The 25,635-nt window shown below is 34.3% G+C and overlaps 4 protein-coding genes across 4 annotated transcripts; 1 reads left to right on the top strand and 3 right to left on the bottom strand.

Moving 5' to 3' along the window:
- The first annotated feature begins 9,529 nt into the window (after positions 1 to 9,529).
- LOC115231911 (innexin unc-9-like) lies at positions 9,530 to 10,819 on the top strand. The gene is made up of 2 exons (XM_029801806.1): positions 9,530 to 9,708; positions 9,739 to 10,819. Exons 1-2 carry the CDS (start codon positions 9,534 to 9,536, stop codon positions 10,785 to 10,787), a joined length of 1,224 nt encoding a protein of 407 aa, XP_029657666.1. The 5' UTR covers positions 9,530 to 9,533; the 3' UTR covers positions 10,788 to 10,819.
- A 2,866-nt stretch (positions 10,820 to 13,685) lies between these two features.
- LOC115231902 (KRAB-A domain-containing protein 2-like) lies at positions 13,686 to 14,906 on the bottom strand. The gene has a single exon (XM_029801798.1). The coding sequence runs from the start codon at positions 14,904 to 14,906 to the stop codon at positions 13,686 to 13,688; it is 1,221 nt and encodes a 406-aa protein (XP_029657658.1).
- A 4,153-nt stretch (positions 14,907 to 19,059) lies between these two features.
- On the bottom strand, positions 19,060 to 20,523 carry LOC115231901 (solute carrier family 35 member F2-like). Its single transcript, XM_029801797.1, is given in 6 exon segments — positions 19,060 to 19,101; positions 19,565 to 19,792; positions 19,795 to 19,903; positions 20,062 to 20,075; positions 20,157 to 20,374; positions 20,406 to 20,523. Coding segments are annotated over 6 exon segments (729 nt in total).
- Positions 20,524 to 21,640: 1,117 nt separating this feature from the next.
- Positions 21,641 to 25,315, bottom strand: LOC115231900 (cGMP-gated cation channel alpha-1-like). Its single transcript, XM_029801796.1, has 4 exons — positions 25,289 to 25,315; positions 24,279 to 24,353; positions 23,650 to 23,740; positions 21,641 to 23,022 (listed from the first exon to the last, which is right to left on the bottom strand). The coding sequence occupies exons 1-4, from the start codon at positions 25,313 to 25,315 to the stop codon at positions 21,641 to 21,643; spliced, it is 1,575 nt and encodes a 524-aa protein (XP_029657656.1).
- Between the last annotated feature and the right edge of the window lie 320 nt (positions 25,316 to 25,635).

Genomic DNA, 25,635 nt, shown 5'->3' with positions numbered 1-25,635 from the left:
GACAAGATTGTTGGAAACTATCACTGTTTCCAGTAACATAAATAATTCAATCATAAAATTAATCTTTTTCGTTTTTCAGAAAAAAAAATTAATTAGAAAGTTGGTTGTATGTAATAAAATTAGTTCGATGTTTTCCGAAAAAACCGATGAACGAGAGTTTTTTTTGAAACGATCAACGTTTTAAACTTGAATAAACAAATTTATCTGCATCGCATAATTTACATTTTTTACTGTTAAATTTCAGATTTTATTTAACTCAAAGTATTAAGTTTTTGTATACAAAAAGTCAAGAGACTCCAGAAAATCCCTTATTCCAGTGAGAATCAATAAATTTTCAAAGAGCGAAAGATTTTCTTCGTCATTGAAGTACAAAATAGGCGGAGCGGCAGGAAACTCGTGGATTTGATGTTTTTCCAGCCCTGAGGCGAGAATGCAATCCCCACTGATAGGATCAATCAAAAACCCAAAAGGACAGACACAAATGTACGACCCATTCGTGTTTCGACATATTTTCCCCAATGGACAATCGTGGAGATTAGTCGAGCATTCATCAATGTCAAAACATGCATGAATCTACATATAAAAGACATTAATACATTTTTATTCCATTTAAAACCCTTCTCACATTCGCAGGTATGAGTCAATTTATTGCTAATAATATTCTTCAGGTTAATTTCTGGGTTGTATTGGAGACTGCAAGCACGATGTTTCCTAATACTTTGACCAGATTAGAATATATGCATACATTTCGTGGGCTGTATCAATGTAGTGTTCGTCGTATTCGTTATTTCTGGAATGAAGGAATAAATATACCCACACAAGTCATTTTCTAAACTGAGAACTCTTTCCTCGTCCTCGAGTACTTTTGGTTCGATGGTCCCATAACAAATGTCGGGACAGAACCACCGTTCTGCACATGAAAATTCATTTTCTGGTTTGATTCGAAAATCTCCAACTCGAAGATGTTCGTCTTCCGCAAAAATTAGCGAACAAAACTCAGAGGAAGGCATCCGCATTGCCTCGTCGTTTCTTATCGTGTACCAACACAGGTAGTAACGAGCTCGGACAAGCAACTAAAATGATGGATTAACAATAACCTTAAATTCTTCTGAATAAGTCATGGAAACATTTCTCTCTCGTGCTGAAGCAAATAGAGAATCCTGGAGATCGAAGAATTTCTTTAAGCTATCTTTATCCAATTTGGGATTTGAAAGGTCAAAAAGTGAAAATATTTGACGATAAGTTTTGTAGCTGTTTACTTCTCGCATCGAAAGTAAGGTCGACATGAAAATCAAACAATTCAGAGCTGAATTTCTACAATTGTCTTCCAGCTATAAATGAATATAAAATAATAACAAGAGTAAAGATTTGATCAACTGTATTAGCGGGAAAAGCTGTCCTTTGATTGGGACATGAGTCCAATTTGTATTTTGAAAAGTGCCATCGAGCTGTTTTGTGGACTGCTTTTCCCGCAAAAAGTCCAATTTTGTAAGTTAGTGAATTCTCGATAAAAGATTTAGATTTTTTAAGAACTTTGTGATCTTCAATTTCAGCCAAGAGCATGTCTTTAAGATTTCCAGTCGTGTTTTTGATTATACTGGAAAAATTTTTGATGAGATCGATTCCATCTCCAACTCGGGGGTCAAATGGGTTGAACTTTTGATGAGCTAAAAATCATTACAGACATTCACCAATGTAGGGCCCCACGTACATGAGATGTACAATGTGAGAAAAGTTACGAGTTAGATTGATCAGTTCCAGCTGTTGTTTGTACAATTTGACTTGTGTCTGAAAGGCTCTTTTGACCTGTACAGAAATCTTGACAGAAAGAGATGAAAATAGACAGCTGACGAAAAAAATAAATAATGTTTTAAACATAATTGAATTACGATTTTAGTGCCCATTTATTCTGGGAATATAAACGCCATTAATAGCCTAATTTGGTTATTTTTTACCAGTTCCTAAAGTTCTAAATTTTTGAAAATAGTTTTATAAATGCAATCAGCCCTCTATTTATTGCCACTAACGGGACCAACCAAAATAGTTGCAAAAAAGAGAAGTGATAAGAAAGGAGGTTTAAAGCTTGAATGTCCTCTCATCTTCTTTTTTAATTAGTTTGTTATTTTTTGTCAAAATAAAGAAAATAAGTTTTTATTTGAGCACATTTTTCGTAAAAACCGTTAGATAATTTAATGTCACCGTCCAGATAGGTCGGGGCGCCAGATCGGTTATGTATAAAATTTTTAATAAAACTACCTTTCGGAAGTTATTTTCTTTTTCTGTTCATTCTTTCGTTGATTTTAATATTATTTTTGCCAAAATATTGAAGTTACGAGTTCATAAAAAACCAACATCAGTCATTTCCAGATAATTACCGTATTGATTTTGCATTTTATTTAAAAACGCTTTAACCAAGGTTAGCCAAACAATTCTCAACAATAAAGTTTATTAGAAAAATCCATTTTTAATTTTTAAAAATGTTGTAAATTTCTATTTGTATCATTAAAACTTTAAAATACAATCCGGCCTACGGCCGGATGATTCAATGTGAATATTTTTCCCTATGCGGCCTTCGGCCGCGTCGAATTTGTAACAATGGGACAATTATTTCACAATTAGGTAAATATGACACAAGAAAAAACACAGAACGAACCCCATGAATATTTGCAGTTAAAGTTTTTTTACTCTGGTAATATGTATCCTTTGATCTTTTTCATCCTCTTCATTAATTATCGTTACGAGTTCTCGATCCCTAATTTTCACAATATATTTTTGTGCAGATATCTCGTCGTATAATGGGTATTTTCTATTACCCGGGTTTGCATCCCCATCATGGCGTATTAAAATTTCATCGCCACTTTCAGCTTCATCATATTTCCATTTTCTCCGCCTTTTCATTTTTTCTCCCGATTTTACAATATGAGTGTCAATAAACTGTACAATTTGTGAGGCCTTTAACTAACTTAGCTATCTGTAATTTTTGTCTTGTTTGTATAAATTAAATTTATCACGTCCAAAGTGATTAAGATTGTGTTGAGCCTAATTTAAATAAACAAATACACTACTTCAATGAATTTTAACTTAAGTTCAGTGTCTTCGATACAAAAAAACGCAACTTTGAGCCATTTTTAGAAATGTAGGTGTTGTTCTCCTTGAAACTAAATTTTTTGCATATCTCCGTATTCGTGCCCTTTCTTCCGAACTCAAGGAATCATCAAGGTGGCCTGATTCCAAATACTCCCTAATTTTTTCGAGGGTGTCTCGAATTAATTCAACTAAAACCATTGATTAATGCTAATCTTTTCAACTTTTTATAACTTTTTTATTAATAAGATTTTATTTTTTTATTATCAATATTTTTTTGCGATGAAATGTTTTGTAGGAAAAATATTTGTTTTGTATTTAGATAATTGACCTGACCGATCTGGCGCCTCGGCCGGTCTGGACGGTGACATTTAATAATGTTGTTTTTCTTTTTTCCGTTCCTTTTTTAGTATGTTTTCAATTGTCTTCAATACAACTAAGCATCATTCGAAAAATTTTCTAGCTTAACAAAAACCGGAGAGCAACTCAGATCCGGAAGGTCTCTTCATCCAAAAAGACCCCGTTGAGGGAGGTTTCCATGGGAGATAACATGTCAGGATGAGAGTAGCATGGCACGCAGCGGATCGTGTATAGCAGTTTCGGCATGGTAGTCTGAACTCCGGAGATGAGATCGGTTATTTATTTTCTCAAATCGAAAAAATTTTCCTGAGGATAGTTGATATTCAAAAGTTCATCATCCCATTACCATAAATTGAAAGTAGAGTTTAAGGAGTGTACGGCATCATCGATTGCCAGAACGAAGAAAAGCTTCCCGAATGGGTCGCCCTGCTGAATTCCTGTCCGTGAGTAAACGACTTGGTTCCCGAAGATAAACGTGCTTTCTTCTCCGTAAAAAAGCAAAACCAACTGGGCGATTTCCGAAGCCCTTTTAAAACAAGCGTCCACACACTGTTAAAAGCATTGCGTAAATCTAGTTTCATAGCTACGTGGAGAGAACTAAGTGCTCCGTTAGAAAAGAAAGGCTTCAAGCGGCGGAAGTAATTTCCAACTGCTTAATGCAAATAGATGTACCGAGAAGACCATGTTCCTCGCAAAGTTGGAGATCTCACCGCTCAATATCCTACCGACTAGAGGGGTTATAGCGGATATCAGGGTATTGCCTGCCTCTCCAGTCAAAGAGAGGTTCTTGATATGGCCCGGGCGTAATCCATCGAGTCCGCTGCAGCTGCTGCTCTTCCCGAATAATTTGAATGAAATTCTAATTTCTTCTTCTGAGGGTTTGAGAGTGGAAGGCACAGATGAGTTATAAGATGAACGACTGATGAAATATAACCATTTGAATAATCACAAGTTTATATCGATTATGTATATTTCGCGTACATTCAATCAGTGACAATCAAGAAAACCCTGGAGAGCATGGTCGTTGAATACAAACATGGCATGAAGGTCGACAACTACCAAATTGAGAAGGAAACGGATAGTCTTATCGCTAGAGGAGAAGAACTGGGAGTGTCAGTTGACTTGCCAGAGGAGTCTGCTTTCTTACTGCAATACGAAGAGGAGAGGTGTCAAGACATGACCGGTCAACGGAGTAGTTCCCCTAAGAGAAGAGAGAATATCAATTAATTTTTGTTTAATTTTTGTTTTTGGTTTAATATTAAATCTTTCGCGATATTATTATTATTATTATTTAAATCACTAAAAGAATTTATGACTAAAACCCAAAAGATAAAATTATATATTTCTTAGGAGCTTTATTAACGTGACTTAATTACATCAAACCAGAAATGTTTATTGGCGAATAGGAGGGCATTGTCCTGTCTATAGCTAAAGAGATTCGTTCGTCTAAATACCGGTGCTCAGATAGGTCCCCGATTACTTTATCTATTATCGAGCCAATCCTCCGATTTTATGTTCTGGGGAAAATAGAAGTTTACGTAAATGACTTCCCAGATTAGACACTTTAGAAATGGAAACGTTTTCATCCTGTCAGATCTTCTCCCGTCTTCGGCAAAGATCCCTGCATGATTCAGTTGAAAGTCGATCTTCAGAGAGACCGACAGACAATCTGGTTTAGTTCGGCGTGTCGTGAGAAGCGTCAAATTCTGCTGCGACATGAGAGGGAATGTTGGCTAAACTCGTCGGCCAAAAAACATTTTTGTTTAGCCGAAAAGGACAAGCCGAGGCAGATTCCGATTCTCACTGATTTGTCGTCCAGAAGCCAGCCAGTTGTCTTACAGGGGTAAAATTTCATCCAAGCTACTTCTAAGCAAAGTAGCTGTCTTTATTTTATGGCTTCATTTAATCCATCTAATAATTAGATGAAATAGACAGCCCCAGTTTTCCACAAGCAGCAAGCCAAGCATCAATATCAAAAAATATTCTCTATGTATTGCATTGAGAAAGAACAATGTCAATCATCTTTCTGGACGAGAGGATCTATTCCTCGGGCGCTGAGTCAATTGGAGTGGCCAAACTAATCTCTACAAGAAATTGCTAGGATATTTTGACACCATGCACGTGTATCAGAACAAAGAATGCTTCCTGCCAGATTTTTATAAATTCAGCGTAATCTTATAGTAAATTGATTTTTTTATAGCACTATGTGACAGGTAAAAGGCGGAACCTGGAGGCGGAATTTTTAATAAACAATAATTTTTTGTTTTAATTTTCATTGGAAAATCATTTAGGTTTAGGGTTACGGTTAGGGTTAGTTTTTCACTTTGGGAAAAAGTGAAATAAAGTTGAGCAAAAAATGTATATTTGAGTGTTTTAATAAATATTTTAGTGTACAATTTTAATTTTAAAAAAAAAATTTGAAAAATTCCGCCTCCAGGTTCCGCCTCCGGCGTGGTTCCGTCTCTTATAGGTTAGCTTTGGGATTGATAAGAAGTTCGTTAGTGAGAAAGTCCATCCAAACAGCAGTATGTTGAATTCAGTATTCCACTTCTTAAAGATAGATTTTTTTAGATAACAGTAATAATAATAAAATGATCCACGTTAATTCTTGGATTGAGAGGACGAGCGAATAAACAGGCAATATCGCGAGCGAAATGCGCTGAAAAAGCCAGCTAGACTCACGTCTCTCGTGATTCTTCCTTGAGATCATCAAGCCGATTTCCGAAAGGAACTCCAGAGCTTTTGGGCCGATTATCCCGCTCGTCCCGAAAGCCAAAGGGACGAAAAGGCAGGTGTTCTCCAATGAGGCATACTTTGTTATTTTTTTGCTTCGGCATGTGCGGAGGCTGAGCCAGGGCGGGAGGCAGAGTCCATGAGAAATGACGAGGAAAACGAGTCGACACAGGTGACGTCCCAAACGAGAGCGAGTCCCCCCTTGAACGGGAATAGCGTGGACAAGATAGATTCGTCTGTATTGATGTTAACGATAGCTGAATTCAAGTTTAAAAATTTTAAAAAGTGATTCGAGCGTTCCCAGGATGTTTTTAGGGGTTTTTTAGATCCTCCAGAGACCATAAATTAACATCCATGATTTTTCGGTTTTTTTGAATTTAGAGAGAATAAAAGTTCCTAAAAAGAATCACATTGATGAAGTCCACTTGCAGATTTGATGAGAAATGTTCCAAATATAACTATTGAAAGAGTAAAGTAGTTTGTGCAGACGATCGGCAGGGTACGTGATTTGGGCGAGGTCGTACATCAGAGGACGTCACCTTCGACTATTTTGATACTGACACGTTCATTCAAAGTGTTTTTCAGATTGAGTGGGACTTTTGTATATTGGATAAAAGACATGTCGTAAGAAATCCAAATAATAAAGTTTATTATGTTATTTTTAAATACAATAGATTTCCCGGGCTTTCAAGATTTTAAAATGTAAGAATAGACTTATATTGGCTGGGGCACCAGTCCAGGAAAATGAAATACAATGATAGAACAATGATATAATCACGAACCGCAAGAACAACGTGCAACGAATTCAAACACTTGTTTTGACAGTAATTAACATCAATAATTAAGCACTAAATTAATTAATAAAAAATTTAAATAAACCTGAAAAAAGTGGTAAAAATAGAAAGATGGTAAAAATAGAAAAAAACAGAATGTCAGTGGCAAATCAGAGAGGTGGTAAATTAAAGAGGTCTGACTATTAAATGAGATTTCTTACGACTTTCGGGTCAGATTATCTAGGTGCTAATCTTGAACACCGTTTATTCATTTTAAGATCAGATGAAAAACAACTTATAACGTGCATGTTGCCCTTTTTACTCACAGCTATGGATGCATAATTACTGCAAGATTTTAGATGATCCAAACTCGCGAGTTACGAGAAAAAATATATTCAGCATTTTTGGGCCATACAACTGCTTTTCTTATCGGATTTAAGCACCAAAGCATATTTGAACTTTTTCCTCATTCTGACAGTGTTTTTCAAGTAGAAGATGAAACTTACTCATTAACGATTATAAAATTCTTATTCAAATATTGCTGTATCGCTGAAATGCGTAGAATTTATAAAAATATGAACAAATCTGCAAAGATCTATTTACTAAATAATGTAAACAAATTCTACTTCAAATACCAAAGTGCTTCAAAACGTAGAACCTTACTGCATGTACAGTAGAGCAATAAAAACAGTCCATCGACTTTTTTATGCACGTTCCTGCTATAAATATCCCGAATTTCCTAATATGAAGTATTCTGACGGAAATGAGGTTGTTCGAATGAATTGTCTACAAGAATGTAAAAAGGCCATCTTTGGGTTAAAAACAAGAGTTTGAGAAATTAATCATATGATTGAGTTAACAGTCAATCAACTTTAATTACATAAAAAAGTGTTGTTAAAACAAGAATCTAAATTTTTTGTTCATTTTTTAAATTTTTGAAAAATTTATCAATTTAAGCAATTTCCCCGGGTCCGCTGCGAAAAAGGCTGAGACGACCAAAATTAAAAAATACCAAGAACTTGGACGCCGCTTTATTTTCGTACCAATCGCTTTGGAGACATCGGGCGTCGCCGGGCCTCTTACCTCGGCCTTCATCAGCGACATCGGGAGGAAACTGGCTCACAGGATGAAAGAGCCACGGGAGGTTTCGTAGCTATTGCAGCGGATATTCATCGCTATTCTCCGTGGCAACACGCATGCGGTACTTTCCGCAGGAGGGTGCGTGCTTTAGCCCCCCAGAGTTTCCCCTCTGCCCATTCCTAACTTAATTTGTTTTCATTTGGTACAATAAACACATTTAAGCAATAATTAAATTGTCACGCACCGGCAGCCAGTATTGCATGTTTCTTGTCACGAAGAACTGCAATTTCAATGTGTTGGCGAAGCCAATATCCCTCGTGACTGTCTCTTTATTGTTTAGTCCACATCGTCCCTATTTCCTTAAGAAATTCCACAGCTTTGAAACCCACTACGCCATACTTCTCTATCGAGATTGGGACAAAACGGAAAAGTTTTCCGATCTTCAAATACTTAGTGAAATAGCAGTGATAGTCCATGAGGTGAATCGGAGTCAGAAGTTAAGTCATGTTGTAAAGGAATTCCGATATACCAGGAAGTCGGTTTAGAAGGGTTTGACTGTATATCCACAAAATTGGATTTACACCAGACAACCACATTCAATGTGTGATGAAATTGGACGGTTTGTCATTAACAACCACACGAGTACTTTGAATAAGTTCTTCCTGATAGCTTTCAAACTAATTAATCTTGTCACTTTCTTTTTTTAAACTTTCTGATATTCAGATTACAACTTTCTTGATGGTTTGCCGAGTCGAAGAAAAGAAAATCAAATTCGTATTGATGGGTCATTAATTTATTTAAAAAATTCTTTTATAGAATTTGTAAATAATTTGCTTTTAAAATGTTAAGAGATTCGGTTTTGTCTAAATTTCAGCTCCGGGAAAAACTTTCAGAATTTTAAATTTCAAAAATATAAAACTGAAATTAAATATGAGTAAATTTGTATAATTTATTTACATAAATCTACATTTAAATACACTTAATTACACTTTTTTATCAAAATAACGATTTTATAGTTAATTAACATTAATCTTGATAAATTATTGAACTTTGAATAAGAAATTGAAAAATCAATTTTTAATTGCATTTTAATATCGAGTTGAGGAAAAGTTGAAAAGTGCAAAATAATCAATTTTTATACGGATTTAAAACATAAATAATTAATCTAGTCACTTTCTGATATTCAGAATGCACTTTCTCGATGCTCTACCAAGTCCATGAAAAGAAATCAAATTCATATTGAAGATCATTGTTTATATAAAAAATTCTTTATTGAATTTTAATATCGATTTGCGGGGAAATTTAAAACGTGCAAAATAATCAATTTTTATACAAATTTAAAACATAAATAAAATCTCTTCCCAAATGAAATGTTTTTAGTATTATTTGCCAAAAAAAGTAATTTTTTAAATAAATTAATAAGATTATTTTGTAAATTGATTTAATATCAATTAACGATTTATTTTCATATAAATACACTTTGTTGCGCATTTCTTCTGCCAGATGGATCTCTTAAACGTGATAAGGAGCAGTGCAGGGAACCGAAAGGACGACGACGCGACAGACCGTCTCAACCACATCTACACATCCATGCTTCTAATTTTATTCGCAGTTGTGGTCACCACCAAACAATATGTCGGCGAACCAATAGAATGTTGGTGCCCAGCACAATTCACAGGTTTAAATTAATTAATAACAAATTAATTAGGAAATTATATTCGTTATACAAGCAACATCTGCTGGGTAAAGAACACTTACTACATATCCATGGACGAAATGGTCCCCGAGACCAACAGCCTGAAGGACAAGCCTCAACTGCGGTACTACCAATGGATGCCTTTCATTCTACTCGGATTGGCACTTTTTTACCAACTCCCATGTTTATTTTGGAGGGCGAATAACGAGAGCAGTGGAATGAATTTGGACAACATAATAAACATATCAATCCAGTACATCGATGCAGGGAATATGGACACTAAGGACAACTGTGTGAAGATGCTTACTAAACATTTTGACCGTTATTTGGAGATGAGGAAGCGGTGGAACAGGCCTAACACCAGGAGGGTTGATTTTGTGAAGGAAATAATGCGGGCTGCCTGCGTTTGTACAGGCCGGAAGTACGGAAACTACATCACATTGTTGTACGTTACCACAAAGAGCATGTACCTATTAAATACAGTGGCACAGTTCATATTGATCGACATGCTTTTGTCAAATGGAGTAGTAAATGGGTATGGAATCAGATTGGTCCAGAATTTCATAAATGGGGAAAGTTTTAAGGGGTCCTATTACTTCCCACGAATCACATTGTGTGACTTTAACGTGAGGGAGATGGGATATGAAGTCATAGGTCATCGATACACAGTGCAATGTGTGTTGTCGATAAATTTATTCTCAGAGGCAATTTTTGCATTTTATTGGTTTTGGCTGATAATGGCAGTCTGTTTCAATGCCTTTAGTTTGTGCAAGTGGGTTTGGTATTCGCTGTTCAAAAGTGACAGTATTAACTACATCAGGAAGCACATTCGGGATGAACTGATTGATGAGGGGGATATGTATTCCACTCTTAGGGACTTTGTCCTCAACTATTTGAGGTCTGATGGGGTTTTTGCCATGAGACTTATTTCACATAATTCTACGGATATTGTCGTTACTGATCTTGTCAGTGCTATGTATGAAAATTTCAAGATTAGAAAATCTGCTCTCGAGCCTAGTGACACTGGGGTGCCCTACGAGAAAAATATACTCTTAAATTAACTCGTTCTCTTTCTTGTTTTGAATACTCTATAATTAAACGTTATCAACTATGGTTTTTCACGTGGTTAGATTAAGATGGTTTTAATATGTTAGTTACTTTTGATTTGTATTTTCCAGACTGTCTGATTTAGTATTATATTGCGCCATACGATCAGGGTTACTTTAGTTAGTAATTAGTGTCTGTAATGGTGTGATCTTTTTGGATCTGCTGGCTTTCTAGTCGTGGCCGCCTAGGAGTGTTACCCCAGGGGACTATTGTGGGACAATTCTTCTGTAGATACAGATCTGATGTCTACGTTGACCAGATAAATAGCTCTTATATTTGGTTTAGTTTCATGAAAGAAATGAACACAAAAAGAAACGCGACGCTCCGCTAGCGTGCACGCTTGTCAAATCTCAGCCGTCTGATTCTATGTATATGCGTTATTATATTCCGCCATACGATCAGGGTGATTTTAGTTAATAATATGATTGTATTTATTTATCGATTGTGAATACAAAAGTTAGTAATTAGTGTTTGACTATGTAGGTCACCATATCAACCCTGTCAACTATGAAGGTCACCATGATTCACAGCATGGGATTGTTGGAAGCGTATTTTGCGACATATTATAAAGCTACAGACTGCAAAAAATACGTCATTTAATTAGAATTCCTGACAAAGTTTCGAATTAAGTCATTTGATTATGTCAGAAGGTATAAGCTAGTGAGATACATTCACTTTTTATTTGTGTCGATGAGATTGAAAAATAGAAATACGACTTTTTATCAAAGAATATTGGCGATAAGAAGACGCCTTGCAGAATACCAATATATATTTCAATTAATTCTTACATGTATATAGTCAATCTGATTGTAAATTTGAACTCACGTCATTCTGATCTTTGTTTTTCTGTCCTAACCACGTCTTCATATGTTTTGGGGGTTGTTTAAACTACGCATAGCTGTTTCATTATAATTTCTTCTACCTCTGAAGTTTTAGTGAATGCGGTGCATTTCAAATTTTATATTCAAATGATTGGCAAAAAAACTGGGGGAAGCAATTTTTATGTTTATAGTTAGGGCAAATTGGTTAATAACTGCCACAAAAGTTTCGCCTAACTATGACCGAATCAGATCCTGTTATGGATACTCAAGCATCCGCAATTATACTGATTTTGTTATTTTTGAAAAGCTTGTAGTTGGTCTAGTACGTAATCGCATGCTAGCAGGGCTTTGCTGTAGTTAGACTGACAGTACCTCAATCAAAATAAACTGGTTACGGCAAGCTTTTTATTTGAATATTTCACCATGAAATAATAGAATAAGACTTTTCTAAGACTTTTAATTTTTCATAACTAATAAATTATGAAAGAAATAAATTGAAATTTTAAATATATTATAATAAAATATTAGCACGTTGTTATTTACAATTCTTTTTGTTGTTGTTTATTTTTTAAGTTTATTTTCTAATGGTTAAAGTCTGTATTAAAACTGATTAAATATATTGTTGACTTACAGAATTTCTTATAATATTCGATATTTTGTAATTGAATTGGTTTTATTTTCACAATAATTTAATCTTTTTGTACATTTTAACTATTTAATTTTGTTTTGACTTTTTTACAGACCCTATTTCTTTACTATTTCTATATTTATTGAAATTTTATTGTATGAAAATTCTTTAATTCCTCAAAGTTTTTTAATGGTTTATCTTTTTATCGAATTTTTTTACATCTACAGTCCGACCTCTAAATGGGGCACTAAGTGCCTCAAATCAGAGGTTTCCCCAAAAAAGAGGTTTTTCAAAAAGCTCAATAAATAAAGAAAAAGAACATTATTTTTTAAAATAATCAGTTAATTTTTCTCCATATTTATATTTAATTCCTAACGACACTTTCTTTCTGAATTCATAAAAATCATGAAGAGAATTTGGAATCAAATCAAAGATGTTTGTCTCTAAGTTTTCCATCAAACTTAAAATTTGTGATATTGATGGTTCGCAGCTTATATTCTCATAGATATTTGGATCATTATCTTCTATTTCATCAAAACATTCATCAATAACATTATTAAATATTTCTTCAGATGATTCATTTATGCAACTCGAGTCTGATGGAGATTGTCGAAAAACCTTTTGCCAGCAGTTATAAATAATATCCGCGGATACATTATTCCAAGCATCTGAGATTATTGTTGCCACTTGCCGCAAATTTAATTTGGATAAAGACTCTATAAACAAATCCTGGTCGTCTTGAAAACATAAAAAATCAATTAGACAATTCAAATAATTATCCTTGAAATTTTTAATGATTCCAGCATCCAATGGTTGAAGTATTGGTATCGTATTTTTTGGTAAAAATAAAAAATCAACGTTGCTAAATGTCGATATTTTGTGGCAAGCAGCGTTATCTAATAACATTAAGATTTTTCTTTTTTGAATAATCATTGTTACAGTAAATAGAGATACCAGGAAATAGCGATCCGAAGTAAAATAATTATAAAATTTTATATTGTCCAAATAGAGAAATCTATAAAGACAAATACTGTGCAGGACGATTTTTTCGTTAATTTGATAATTTTATAAATTAATAAATAGCTTACTACAAAATCTGCTTTAAAATCGTACAGGAATAATGAAAATATTTGCTTAAGAATAGATTCGTTTATTGTTTGAATTGTTAATTTTTTTAAATGTTTAAATGACGCTTTTTGTTAACAATTTAGTCAATTTCGCGTTTAAATCTTTATGGAGTGTATTTTAGTTTCGATTTCATTTTATTTAAACAAAAATGAAAATATGGAAAAGTAATTCAAATTCTTTTTTTTTTGAAATAGCAAATAGTTGTCTATTTTCGATTGCAATCATAAAAGAACAAAAATTTAAGATATAAAGAAGTTTATTCCGAAACAAAATTTTTATAGTTTTCCAACGATAGCTAGTCTATTAATATCGATCTCGTAAGGGGCCTCATGATTGATCAACATATTCGTCGAACTAATTTGGACCCTGTCGTGCTGTAAAATCCCAACGACAGTATATTCAGTACAATCCAAATGTTCGTGGAATGGTCGACGGCGTGTTGTTGTATTCGTATCTGTGTCGGTGTGGATGACCACTTTCGTCCCCAGAGGAAAGTCAAGGATATCATTCCTCCAATTAGATCGTCTCCTCATGGATTCAGCAGCACTATTAGTATTCCTCCTCGCAATATCTCGTAAATCTTCGGCTGCTGCAGAAGCTACTACAAGTCGATCCATCTCGTTGTCGTTTGTTTCCACATCAAGTCCATGTAGTTCTTGTTGAATTTGCTCGGTTCTTGGCTCTTCATTGTAGTCAAGTTGATTGATGGAATCAATATATTCAATGAGTGCCTGAGTATGACCTCGAGCCATTTGTTCTCTAATCCGTGGGCCATACATCAAATGAACAGGAGAAAAGCGCGTTGTAGAGTGTATCCTTGTATTATATGCGTATGTTATATTTTCGAGGATATCAATCCAACGAAATCCATTCCCGTTGGTTAATAACGTCGAACTGAGCATCCATTTGAGTGTCTGATTAAGTCGTTCCACTTGACCCTGTATCCAGGGACATCGGGCCCTCCCCCTGACATGGCGAATTCCAAATTCTTCGCACAACTGCGTCATCCGCGAGTTGCAGAATTCAAGTCCATTGTCGGTATGTATTATGAATACTTCCCCCAAAGAAAGAACAACACTTCGTATCCTCGGTATCACATCAGCCGAGTTCTTTGATTTCAGTGCTGAAGTCCAACAGTATTTCGTAAACGAGTCCATTATCACCAGCAACCATTTTTCGCCACTATTTTGATCGCTGTAATATCTTAGGTCCACAAGATCGATAATCAGCCTTTCTCGTGAAAACTTGGCAATTATTGGAGTAATTTGTCTCCTGGTTGCGAGCGTACGACGAGCTATGCAAGTTGTACATGCACTTAGAACATGATTCACATGTTCTATGCTAATTCCATATGCCAAGTTCTTCATATGATTGAATAATTTATCTCGACCTGGATGCCCCGTATCCAGGTGACACAACCGGACATAATCATAAAGTTGTTCTTGTTCTTCAACAGTAAAAAATCGGACAAAATGATCAACTCCACGTTTAAACATAAGATTCGGCGGAAAGTGAATAAACTTACTCGCCCGGAGCCTGAAGGAACGAATTTCATTGGCGGTACTGAGTGTTGACGGTAAATTCGCATTGACTAGATAATCAATAATCTGATCCCTTTCATAATTGCACATCGATAGATATCCCATGCTCAAATAAAAATTTATTATTTTTTGCAAAAAATAAAAACATTTTCAAAAATAAAAATGATTATTACTAAATAGACATATAAATTGCTTAATTTATTTATATTTGAATACTATGCGCTCTATTTACTACGGATCGCTATTTCCTGGAATCCCTATTTACTGCGACAATCATTTTTTCATTAATTTTTTTGCCAGGATATAAAAATGTCTCTTGTCATCCACGCATTTTTGGACGAAGAGTATAAAATTCCATAAATTTCGGGGGAAAATTTTTTGAAACATCTAGTATTTCTATATTTTCCGATTATTAATGGTTCAAATTTTTTTTAAAAGAGTTCCAGAAACTGGAACATTCTGATCCCTTAGACGCTGAAAAATATCAAGGACTTTTTCATCAAATCCGTTTTTATTTTCACTTAATGATGAGGAAAGAAATCCTTTTTTGATAAATGGAAGAATATTCTTTTTTATACGAAAAATAGTTCCCTTGCTAGTATTGTACATTATGGATAATCTCCTCTCAGAATGTTCTTTCTTCAAAAGATGATCAGCAATCTTCAACTTGGTTTCATAATTCAAAGGCATTACACAAGAAATTTGAAATGAAACGTGTCTTAAAATATTTATTTTTTAAATTGGTATAATTAATTTTATTTAATAAAAAATCAATGCCCCAAATAGAGATGTTAAAATTAATTGATTTTTTATAATTTGGTTAAAAAAATTTATAATGCCCCAAAACAGAGTTTTCCCCAAAAAAAGAGGTGCCCCACCCCTGGAGGTGCGCCCCAATTAGAGGTCGGACTGTAATATGATTCAATAATTTGGACGTTTTCATGACATCATTTGATAATGATTTATTAAACAGTAAACAATATGGTCTCCTTTCCAATGAGCTTCCAAATTACCGAAAAAATTCCTTTTCCATTTGGTCCAATCACTTTACTCGTTTCCACGTCTGTGGACAAGTTAGGCTGATTGTCGACTATATTAACTTGTTCGACTTTTTTTCTACAGTCTTCCTACCATCTTAAACTAAGGATTCATGATACGTCTTCCTAGATTGGTTACATACATGTGGAGAACTCGCATATTGATTTCTGGACTAGTAGGCCTCACATCTTGAGATGACGTGTCGTGTATCCTTAGTTAGAGTTGGTAGGTAGGTTTAGACATTTTATGTGGTCTATTGGATGATACAAACATTTTATTATACGGATACTCCGGAGGTCATCAAAAACCACTTCTGAGGACCACAAATAGTTGCTTTTGGTAAGAAGTGGCCTTTTTGTGGGCGGATAAGCATTCAGACCAATTTTTTATTGTATTTTTTATTGTCTGAGCTGTTACTGATTTTCTTGTTTTTTGGTAAAAGTTTTGGCATATTTAACACAGTTGAAATGGACATTCACTTTTCGAACCTCATTCCTTTGAAATATTTTTTAGCGATTAAGCAACGATGGTCAACCAGACCCGGGTTTTTTGTCCGTCGAGCAGTCGTTTAAATAGCTTCTGATTATTTTCGATATCGTGCCGAGCAATCTTTTGGCGATATCTTGTATTTCACTGTATGTTTTTCCAAATTTACCCAAGATGGAATACGTTCCGAAGTGCAGCGAGAAAGGGAGACATAAGAAAGATGAAAGAACAGAGAACACGATGAACAGGGACGGCCCTTCTTTCTTTTGTTAATCATGTTGCAGATTGAGCAGGGGGAAACGGGATTAAGAGTGGGATGAGAGACCTCCATACGAAGGAATAAGAACAGAACGAATAATTGATAGAATAGGATTGTTGAGAAGAATAAAAAGCAATTGTTTGGACAAGATGAAATAACATCACAAGCAATCTATATGCTGCAATTTATAAATTCAAAATTATTATGCCTTTTTCTTCAGATGTTGTATGACTAAACATGTATCGAGATTACAAATGATTAAATTTGAAAAATTAAAAAAAATAAAATCTTTTCCTTGATATATTTAGGTAAATTAAATTTGTTCAGTTTTTTTGGTTTTGAATTTTCGATTTCATGAAAAGTGCATAAATATATGTTTTTCAAAACAACTGTCCCATTGTAAATTTATAAGAAAAAGCATGTTCAGTTTTTATTTTTGTACACTCTATATCAGGAACACCGAATTTTGTAAGTAAATCCAATAAATTAGAAGCTCTTTTTTGAGCTTTTTTGGATTTTAATGCTCCTAGTTGAAAAAATTTTGTTAAATGATCCTGGTAAACCATAATGAACTTAAATTCTCCACCGGGTAGAGTTTTCATATCAATTAAATCGACTTGACATTTTGAATTAAATTGTTCATTTTGAATAGGTCTAACTACAATTCTTTTTTAAGGGATTTTCGCTTTTTTTCTGCCATATTTCGCATAAATTCAAATAAATCATAACCATTTCTTTAGTTATATTTTTGTTTAATCTCATACATCATTCTATTTTGACCTCGATGACCCAATGATGAATGGCATTCGTGCAAAATTTTGAAGTTTTGTTCAATATAAGAATAATATTTAATTGTATCATTTGTGCTTTTAATAGGCACAATCAATCTTTTAATTTCTGAAATTTATAATACGTCATAACGAAGTAGCCATCGATATTCTCTTAGAGTATCTTTAGTTAGTTTTGTTTTTATTTCCTCCATTTTCTGTAAAAAATTGTAATATTCATTAAAAATTTGATTTTTTCGATTAGATTTCGAGTTTTCAACATTTTTGGTAAAAAGAAATTTTTGAATTTCAAATCCAGACATTCTATGCACTTATAACGGGAGAATAGAATCAAATGATGAGTTTGTCCAATTAAATTAACATTAATGGCCTGGAATTAACATAATTTTAATGAATAAAGGTTTTGTAGGTAGCGATTAATTAATTAATTTAGTGAATTAAAAAGGCTGATTCTTTACTGGACGAGAGGCTGACGCGATCAAAAAAGAGTTCCAGCGTACTATTATAACATAATTATCCGGATTAATGACTTCCGTAAACAAAAAAATAGAACATGGAATCAAATTAATCATGTAATCGGTGATTTTTTGAGAATGATTAGTTTTTTTAATGTTTTGTATTTCGTATACTTTTCCTCTTAGTTCATAATCATTTTCAAGAAACCACAATTCATGCGCCTTCGCATATTCACTAGCTTCATATAGTATCGGAATATAAATTTTTTCATCTTCTTCTCTAACTTTGGTCTTGCTGTTTTAGTTTTTTCAAAAGTTTTGTATAAAGTTTTCGTCGTCAATTTGATCATGATTCAAAAAATTTTTATCATCTATTTCCTCTATTTCTGTCAGGTTCTATATTAACGCATTTTCAAATGCTTTTTTGAAACAATTTGTAATTGTCAATTACGATACTTCTAACCAAGCTTGATTTATGAATATCAAGCAATTCAATAGAGTAAATTTATTCTACTTTTCCGTAACTTTTTTTGTGATCTACGTTGCCATCATAAGTATAAATTCAATGTTGTATTTCGAGGAAAAAAAGAGTTCGATGTTACTAAACTCAAAATCATGTAAGTGTACAGTAGCATTATCAAATAAAATTAGAATTTTTTTGCAAAATCATTTTTTGTTCAATTCTATAAGCCATTCTGAGAAATAATCTCTGTCGAATGGATGAGACTTGGGCAAGTAAATTTTCTTCTTTTTTTGGTCAGCTTGAAAAGTAAGTATTTCTTCAGAATTTTTCAAAATTTTGTTTAATTTCTTCGATTATTGAATCATTCTTTTTAAAAATATAAATTTTATAATTGTTTAGTGTAGAAAATGTAGAAAAATATTCTATTGATCCGCAAGCTCCACTCCCGGTGGCGTCCTTTTGTTAATTCTTTTAAATTTCGTTAATTCTTGTTCATTCTATCTCGGACCACAACGAATTTGTTTTTTGGAAGCCATTTGCTAATGTATCCAAATATTATCCTCGAAATGTTAGTTGGAATTGTTAATAGTTGGAACTACGGAGGGATCCGCTCGGGATATTATTCTTTGAATCTTTTTGAAAGAGTTGGAATTAATTTATCCTAAATGAGTGAAAATAGTACGTATTATATTAACATGGGATGGAACTATAATAATATAGCCTTTTCCGCAGAGCCAGAGTATTCTATAACTCCCCACTGGCAGGATACACACTTTATTTTAAGCAAAGAGTTAATTTTTTAACTAATCGTAGGTAGGGCTGGGAAATTATCTTTACTTGTTTTTCTTTTTCTTGTGTGTGGGTCCAAGTTAGACAACATAAAATGGACTTGTAACTTAAAAATTCCTAAGATATGTACTTTTGCTTAGCATAAAAATATATTTTTTAAATAAGATCAATTTCATTTATGTTCTCTTTTTGTTTCACTGTTGTTATTTTTTTAAAAAGTGTATAATCAGGTTCGGATGCGGGTTCATAAAAAGCATAAGTCGCACCTCCAAACGTCACAACAAAAAACGCAAAAACATGTAAATAATGAAACTAAAAATTAATCCTATACATACTTTATAATGAAGTCGTATATACCCATAGATATGCGTAAATATATCCGACGACAATACACCTATATTTAACATCAAAGCTCCGCTGTATTTCATTACGTAAGGTACAAGAGAATATATAAAGATCATACAACTGGTATATCCGACAATCGCCCCTCCAATATATCCATTGAAGGGCACTTTTTTAAGTGTTTCATACTCTAAAATACCCCTGGCATTAGATATATATACTACATTTGTGCGGCTGTTATAAGTAACCCAAATGTGCTAAAAATTGTCATGAATTGTAGCGTATTAGTAGTCTTGACAATATATTCTTGGATGACATTAGAAATACCATAACTAACAAAACCAAAAAAAGCAAAAACAAGTCCAGAAATAGATTTAAAACCTAAAAAATATTTTTGTACCAAAAAACCTGAATATCCATATAATAAAATGTCCCCAACAACAAGACAACTCGAACCAAAAAGGACAGCAATTATACATATTCCATGCACAATTTTATATTTAACTTTGAGTAATGTAGAACAGATTATAAACACAGTGACAATGATAAGTGAATCCATTAACTAGAATATAGAAATAAGTTAACTTGGATGTTTGTTATATTTGCATTACTGTAGGCTTTCACTACCAAATAATTGCCTTCGACGTCTGTTACTGAAACTAGTAAAAAAGCTATCCAATTTTCTCTTAGGGTTTGAGACCAAACTTACTTAAAAACAATCCAAATTTTTGAATTTAACTTTTTGTAGAGACTGTATGAACATGTAAAAATTGATATGATCAAATAAAAGAAAACATTTTGAGCTAGAAAGACAATTTTTAATAAATATGTTACTTAAAGGAACATTAAAATTTTTTTCTTGCAAATATTCGCTTGTTATTGAGGTCCCGAATATGGCTAAAGACACAAACTGGCCAAGAAACAAGCCAAATAGAATCTGCTTTCTTATCATAAATTATTATTATTATTTGCAACATACGTAGAATCATATTAGTTATAATTTTACTCGTGCAGCATTAAAAACAATCCTTTGAACCAGCCTCCTCCAACCTCCTCTGTCGTGAGCGAGTTTCCTCAGCTCGTCCAGATCCTCACCACTCCTTAGCCTTTTCTTCACACATTTCAGGTCTCCGTCAAGTGTTTCCGGCAGCGTAACACGTGGACGTCCACGGAAGCTCGATCCCTCTTTCAGGAAGTAGCCCTCCATTGCTATGTTAGCTGGGGCAAGCATGTCCATTCGTAGAATATGGCCAAATAACCTCCACCGCATATTAACGATTTCCACACTCAGAGGGCCAGTTCTGCATCTATTGTATAGCGATTCCTGGTTGATTCTTATAGGCCAGTTCAATCCCAGTAGGGATCTAAGTTGCCTGCGGTGAAAAGAATCGAGTCCACGTTGTTCAGTACTAGACATTCCCCAGGTCGCCGAATTATATGTCAGGATTGGTTTGACAAAGGCTTCATACATCCTCAGACGAAGTGACGTACAGAGTCGTCGTTTGCCGATCCACTCTTTCTTTATCTTGTTCATCGTGGCCCAAGCGAGAGCCTTTCTTCTGACAATATCATGGCCGTCCCCAAGTAGAGAACCGAGTTTGTTCGTTTTGCGCCAGGCTTCACTTGAGCTGCTCTCCATCCTCATGATTTCAACGATGTCGGTTTTTCCAACGTTCATTTTAAGGAACCATCTGTTCAGCTCAGCAGGTGCCACTTCAAGGAGTCGAAGTAAGGCCGATTTGTCGTCTGACACGAAGTCGACGTCATCTGCATATACAATTTCGACGATATTGCCAGCATAGAATTTTCGAAGGTCTCGTAGTGCCGTCTCCAGATAGATCACGAATAGCAACGGCGAGAGGGCGTCTCCCTGAGGGGTACCGACGTTGCACGTGAATTCACGCAACGTGATATATTTAAAAATATTTAAAAAATATGTTTAAAATATATTTTATAAATTATTAACATTGATAGAAATAACAAATTATTTAGTTCGAAAAAACTTATTAATTCAACAAAAGAAAAATTGTTATTCAAAAATGTATTTAAAAAATGACATTAAAATAGAATTATATATTTATTCGACCCTCAAGCAAATCCAATCTATTTTTTAGTTGAATTTGTCGTGATTCAAATGTCCCAATAAAGGAGACAAGAGTCCTCTCCAATTTATCAACTTTACTCGACAAAGCCAAAATTTGCAATTTTTCATTTTCTCTATCAATTTTGGCCTGTTCGGCCAATTCCTCGTCCAAAAGACCATCCTTTCTAAGAATCTCTTCCCCCGTGGCTATGAAAGTTTTTTCAGCCTCGGGATATTCCTTAAGGACATCCCACAAGTCATCCTTCTGTAGCACAAACAGATCACTGTACCCAAAACTGCGGATACTAGCACTCCGCTTATTCCCAGTCTTATTCCCAGGAATATTCATAATGCTCAGTTCCCCAAAAATAGCACCTTCCTTGAGGGTGGCAAAAATTGTGTTCCCGTCCTCGGAGACGACGTTGAGGATCCCTTTTTTGACAATATACATTTCCCGCCCAATGTCCCCCTTTCTGCAGATATAGTCGTCGGGATTGAAGACTTGAAGTCGGAGTTTAAGAACAACTTCCATGAGAAGACCAGCCTCGACATTTTTGAATAATTTGACTTGTTTGAGTGTCTCAAAATGAAGATTAAGAGCAATCTCAGCCCTGAGTCTGCTTGGGAGAATATCGAGAGCCTTGTCATCATTAAGAGACTGTTTATTTGCGGAAAGATAGTTGAACCATTTGAGGATCTTAATTTGCAGTGATTTGTCAACATGGCGTAATTCCATGTACTGTTTAACCCCGTCCATACTCTGTTGGAACTCGATCCTCGAAGAGTTAATGTTGGTGACCATACTCCCAATATTCCCCACGATGGTTGCGAAGATGAGGACCCCGATTAAAAAGTCGAGGACTACAAAAAAATGTTCAAAATTAGTGACAGGTCGAGGGACTTCTCCAATTGTAGTCAAAGTGAGAGTAGACCAATAGAAGCTGTATATATACATATATATCAACTGGTCCTTCCCTGACCCACACATGTCGTACACCCATCGGTCAGAACAGAATCCAATCGAATTGCTGACTGAGAAATACACACAGGCATTCCAGTGGATTATAATCAAGATGTAAGCCACTAGTTCGATTACTCGGAAAATGTTAGGAAATTTGGTTTTGTTTTCCACCAAGTTGAAATATTTGACGATTACATATATTTTTAGAATTCTATTTGCTCGCATTTCGGGGAAATAATTATCGAATAGTCCTCGGTTTGTGAAGTAGAGATAGTCCAGAGGGATGACTGAAATAATGTCCAATTTAAACTGAAAAGTCGCCCTATATTTTTGTCCCAACTTTGTAATGTCAGTCACCACAATTCCCTGTTCAAGGAAGCCTACATTGCGGACAACTCTCACCTTCCCTGGACTTGAGGAATATGTCAATCACATAAACCACATCTGAAAACACATCCAACACAGTCCAAGCCACTGAAAAGTCCTCCTGCAGTCGCCAGAATGACCATCTGGCTGTCAGAATGAGTGTGTTGTACAACACCACCAAAAACATGAGTGACAGCCAATAAAAGTACAACTTTCCTGACGTGTTGATTACAAATGTTTTCAGCCAACTTAAACTAACTGGGTACATTTTTAATGAGTTTAATCCACGGTTTTTTATTCCCCATTTTGATTTAAATTTCTATTTTTGTGATTTATTTGAATTTACTGCTTGGTCTAACATCTCCATTTGGCTTCCTAATTAGTCCGCATTGTCTACATATATACTTATACTATTAATTAATCCAATTTAACAACTCTACAGATCAATATATATCATTCCAAATAAAAGACAGCTTCCAATGTGGACACAAAGTCACGTGCTGACAATTCGGGCACATTTTTCTCAACCAAAGGCCACCTTGTCCTCAACACACGGACATCCTCGTTGGGGGACACAACCACCACCACACACCTACACTCCTTAATCACACACTACACTAATTTCCTATGGAATACACATACAGCCTCGTCCTTTGAAATTGTCTCACCTGACCAATTTTCTAACACACGTGGACTGCATTCAATAAATCCAAATTTGGCAGCAAATAATGCAACAATATCACACTTGAATAACATTGCCTACAAAAATCAACAAAAAATTACTTCTCTGTGCAAAATATGGCCAATTTGAGTCAAATTATCCACCATTTTATGCCTGCTGGTGACTACTCGTATTTTCCCTTCACAAATCTTGACAAAAAACTTGTTTCTACCACAAAATCCCCACAAATTCTCACTGGAATGGGACATTGGCCAATTTCATGACAATCTGCATTCGAATGAAGTCAAAGGACTGAGAGGAGTCCTCCACAGCCTTTGTTTTGACTCCATCAGTCAATTTTGTGGACTTTAGACACTCAATTAGGCTGAAATAACAAATCAGTCAAACCAATGTCTCAAATTGCAGTTCTTTAAAAGAATAATCACTTTATTCAAAAGATTAATTTTTGATTTAAATTCTAATTAAAATATTATTTAATTAATTAATAATAAAATATTAAACAATACTTGTCATATGGGTCACATATATGTAATAAAGTATGTATTCAAATGTAGCAGTAAATAGAGGACTGTCCAACACAGACTACAGAGAATCAACTACTGGTAATGAATATACTAGATTAGCCATATCGAGTACAATCCGATCTCCAAACACTCTTGCAGTATCACAAACAACATGTTCCAGACACAACTAGTATATTTGAATAGTCAAAAATACAGTTTGGAATAGTTTTTGAACAATTATAGTATTCTGAGCTCTTTGGAGGATTATTGAAGCAGGGTTTGTTCTTGTTGTATAATCACCCACAAGATCAATGTTGAAACACGTTTTTGTGGAGGAGAGTTTAAGGGATAATGGCCACTTTAGTTCGTCTGGAAGGGACACTGTAAACACACCGTTTTCGTCGCAGATTAAACTAAATGTAGTGGCACCACAAGAATCATTTGACACTAAACAATTTATTTAAAATAATTAATTTAAATATATTTTTTATATTTAATATAATAATAAATAACCTTGTGGATTAATGTCTAATTCTCCTGTAATCCCACTGGGGGTCCTTTTCAAATGCCAGAGGGTCCTCAGCCTCAGAATTTCGCGGCTAACATCAAGGCAACTTCGCTTGCTTTGATCTTTGCCGAATCTTTCACGCTCGAGTTTTTCTGCACCGTCAATTAGGGCATTATATGCCCGACTTAAAGCCTAAAAATGATATTCATTTTCATACAAATTTTCTGCTTTGAAGATCAAAGGATATGCCGCCATTTGAAGTATTGGCGGGAAAATTATGACTTTTTTGAAGTGTGATATATTTATCGTTTTTTATGGAGGATATTTTGAGCAAATCGCCGAGGACGACAACTTCTTGGTAGGCGAGTCTGAAATTAGTTTATTTTGTGTTTTACTTTAAATTTTGGTTTATTCTGGACAGATGAGTTGTGTTTGGAATAGTTTTGTTGTTTTCCTTAATTTTTTGGTTGATTATTTGAATGTTTTGTGTCCCTACTTTTTCGGCGAATGTGGATGGTCTGGGAAATAATATTTTGAATTAACTTAATATATATTTCCTCTCCTTCTGGCAGTATTTCTTGTACGTCACATTCTAGCGAGACTTCTAGACTAACATGAGGATTGATAGGTGGGGTATCCATTTACACCACAGCAAATATATTTGAATATATTTAATATTTTATTATTTATGTTATTATAATTATTACGCGAATTAATATAACTATATTTATAATTAATTTAAATTAAAAATTTATTATAATATAAAATGATTTTAATATAAAAAGAATAAAATTATTCAAATTTTTATATATTAAATATACATTTATATTTAATTTAATAATAATTTAGTTTTTATAAATATTTAAATTTATTTATATTCTGATTATTTCACGTGTGGCATGCCTTTAAACATAAATACAATCAAGAATGCGCAGCTATATGACCCTGAGGTCCCCGAATC

The sequence above is a fragment of the Octopus sinensis genome, unplaced genomic scaffold (assembly GCF_006345805.1).
Source record: "Octopus sinensis unplaced genomic scaffold, ASM634580v1 Contig18956, whole genome shotgun sequence".
Classification (NCBI taxonomy): Eukaryota; Metazoa; Mollusca; class Cephalopoda; order Octopoda; family Octopodidae; genus Octopus; species Octopus sinensis.
Note: the sequence above shows the minus strand (reverse complement) of the source record. Positions and strands in the feature narration are given on the sequence as shown.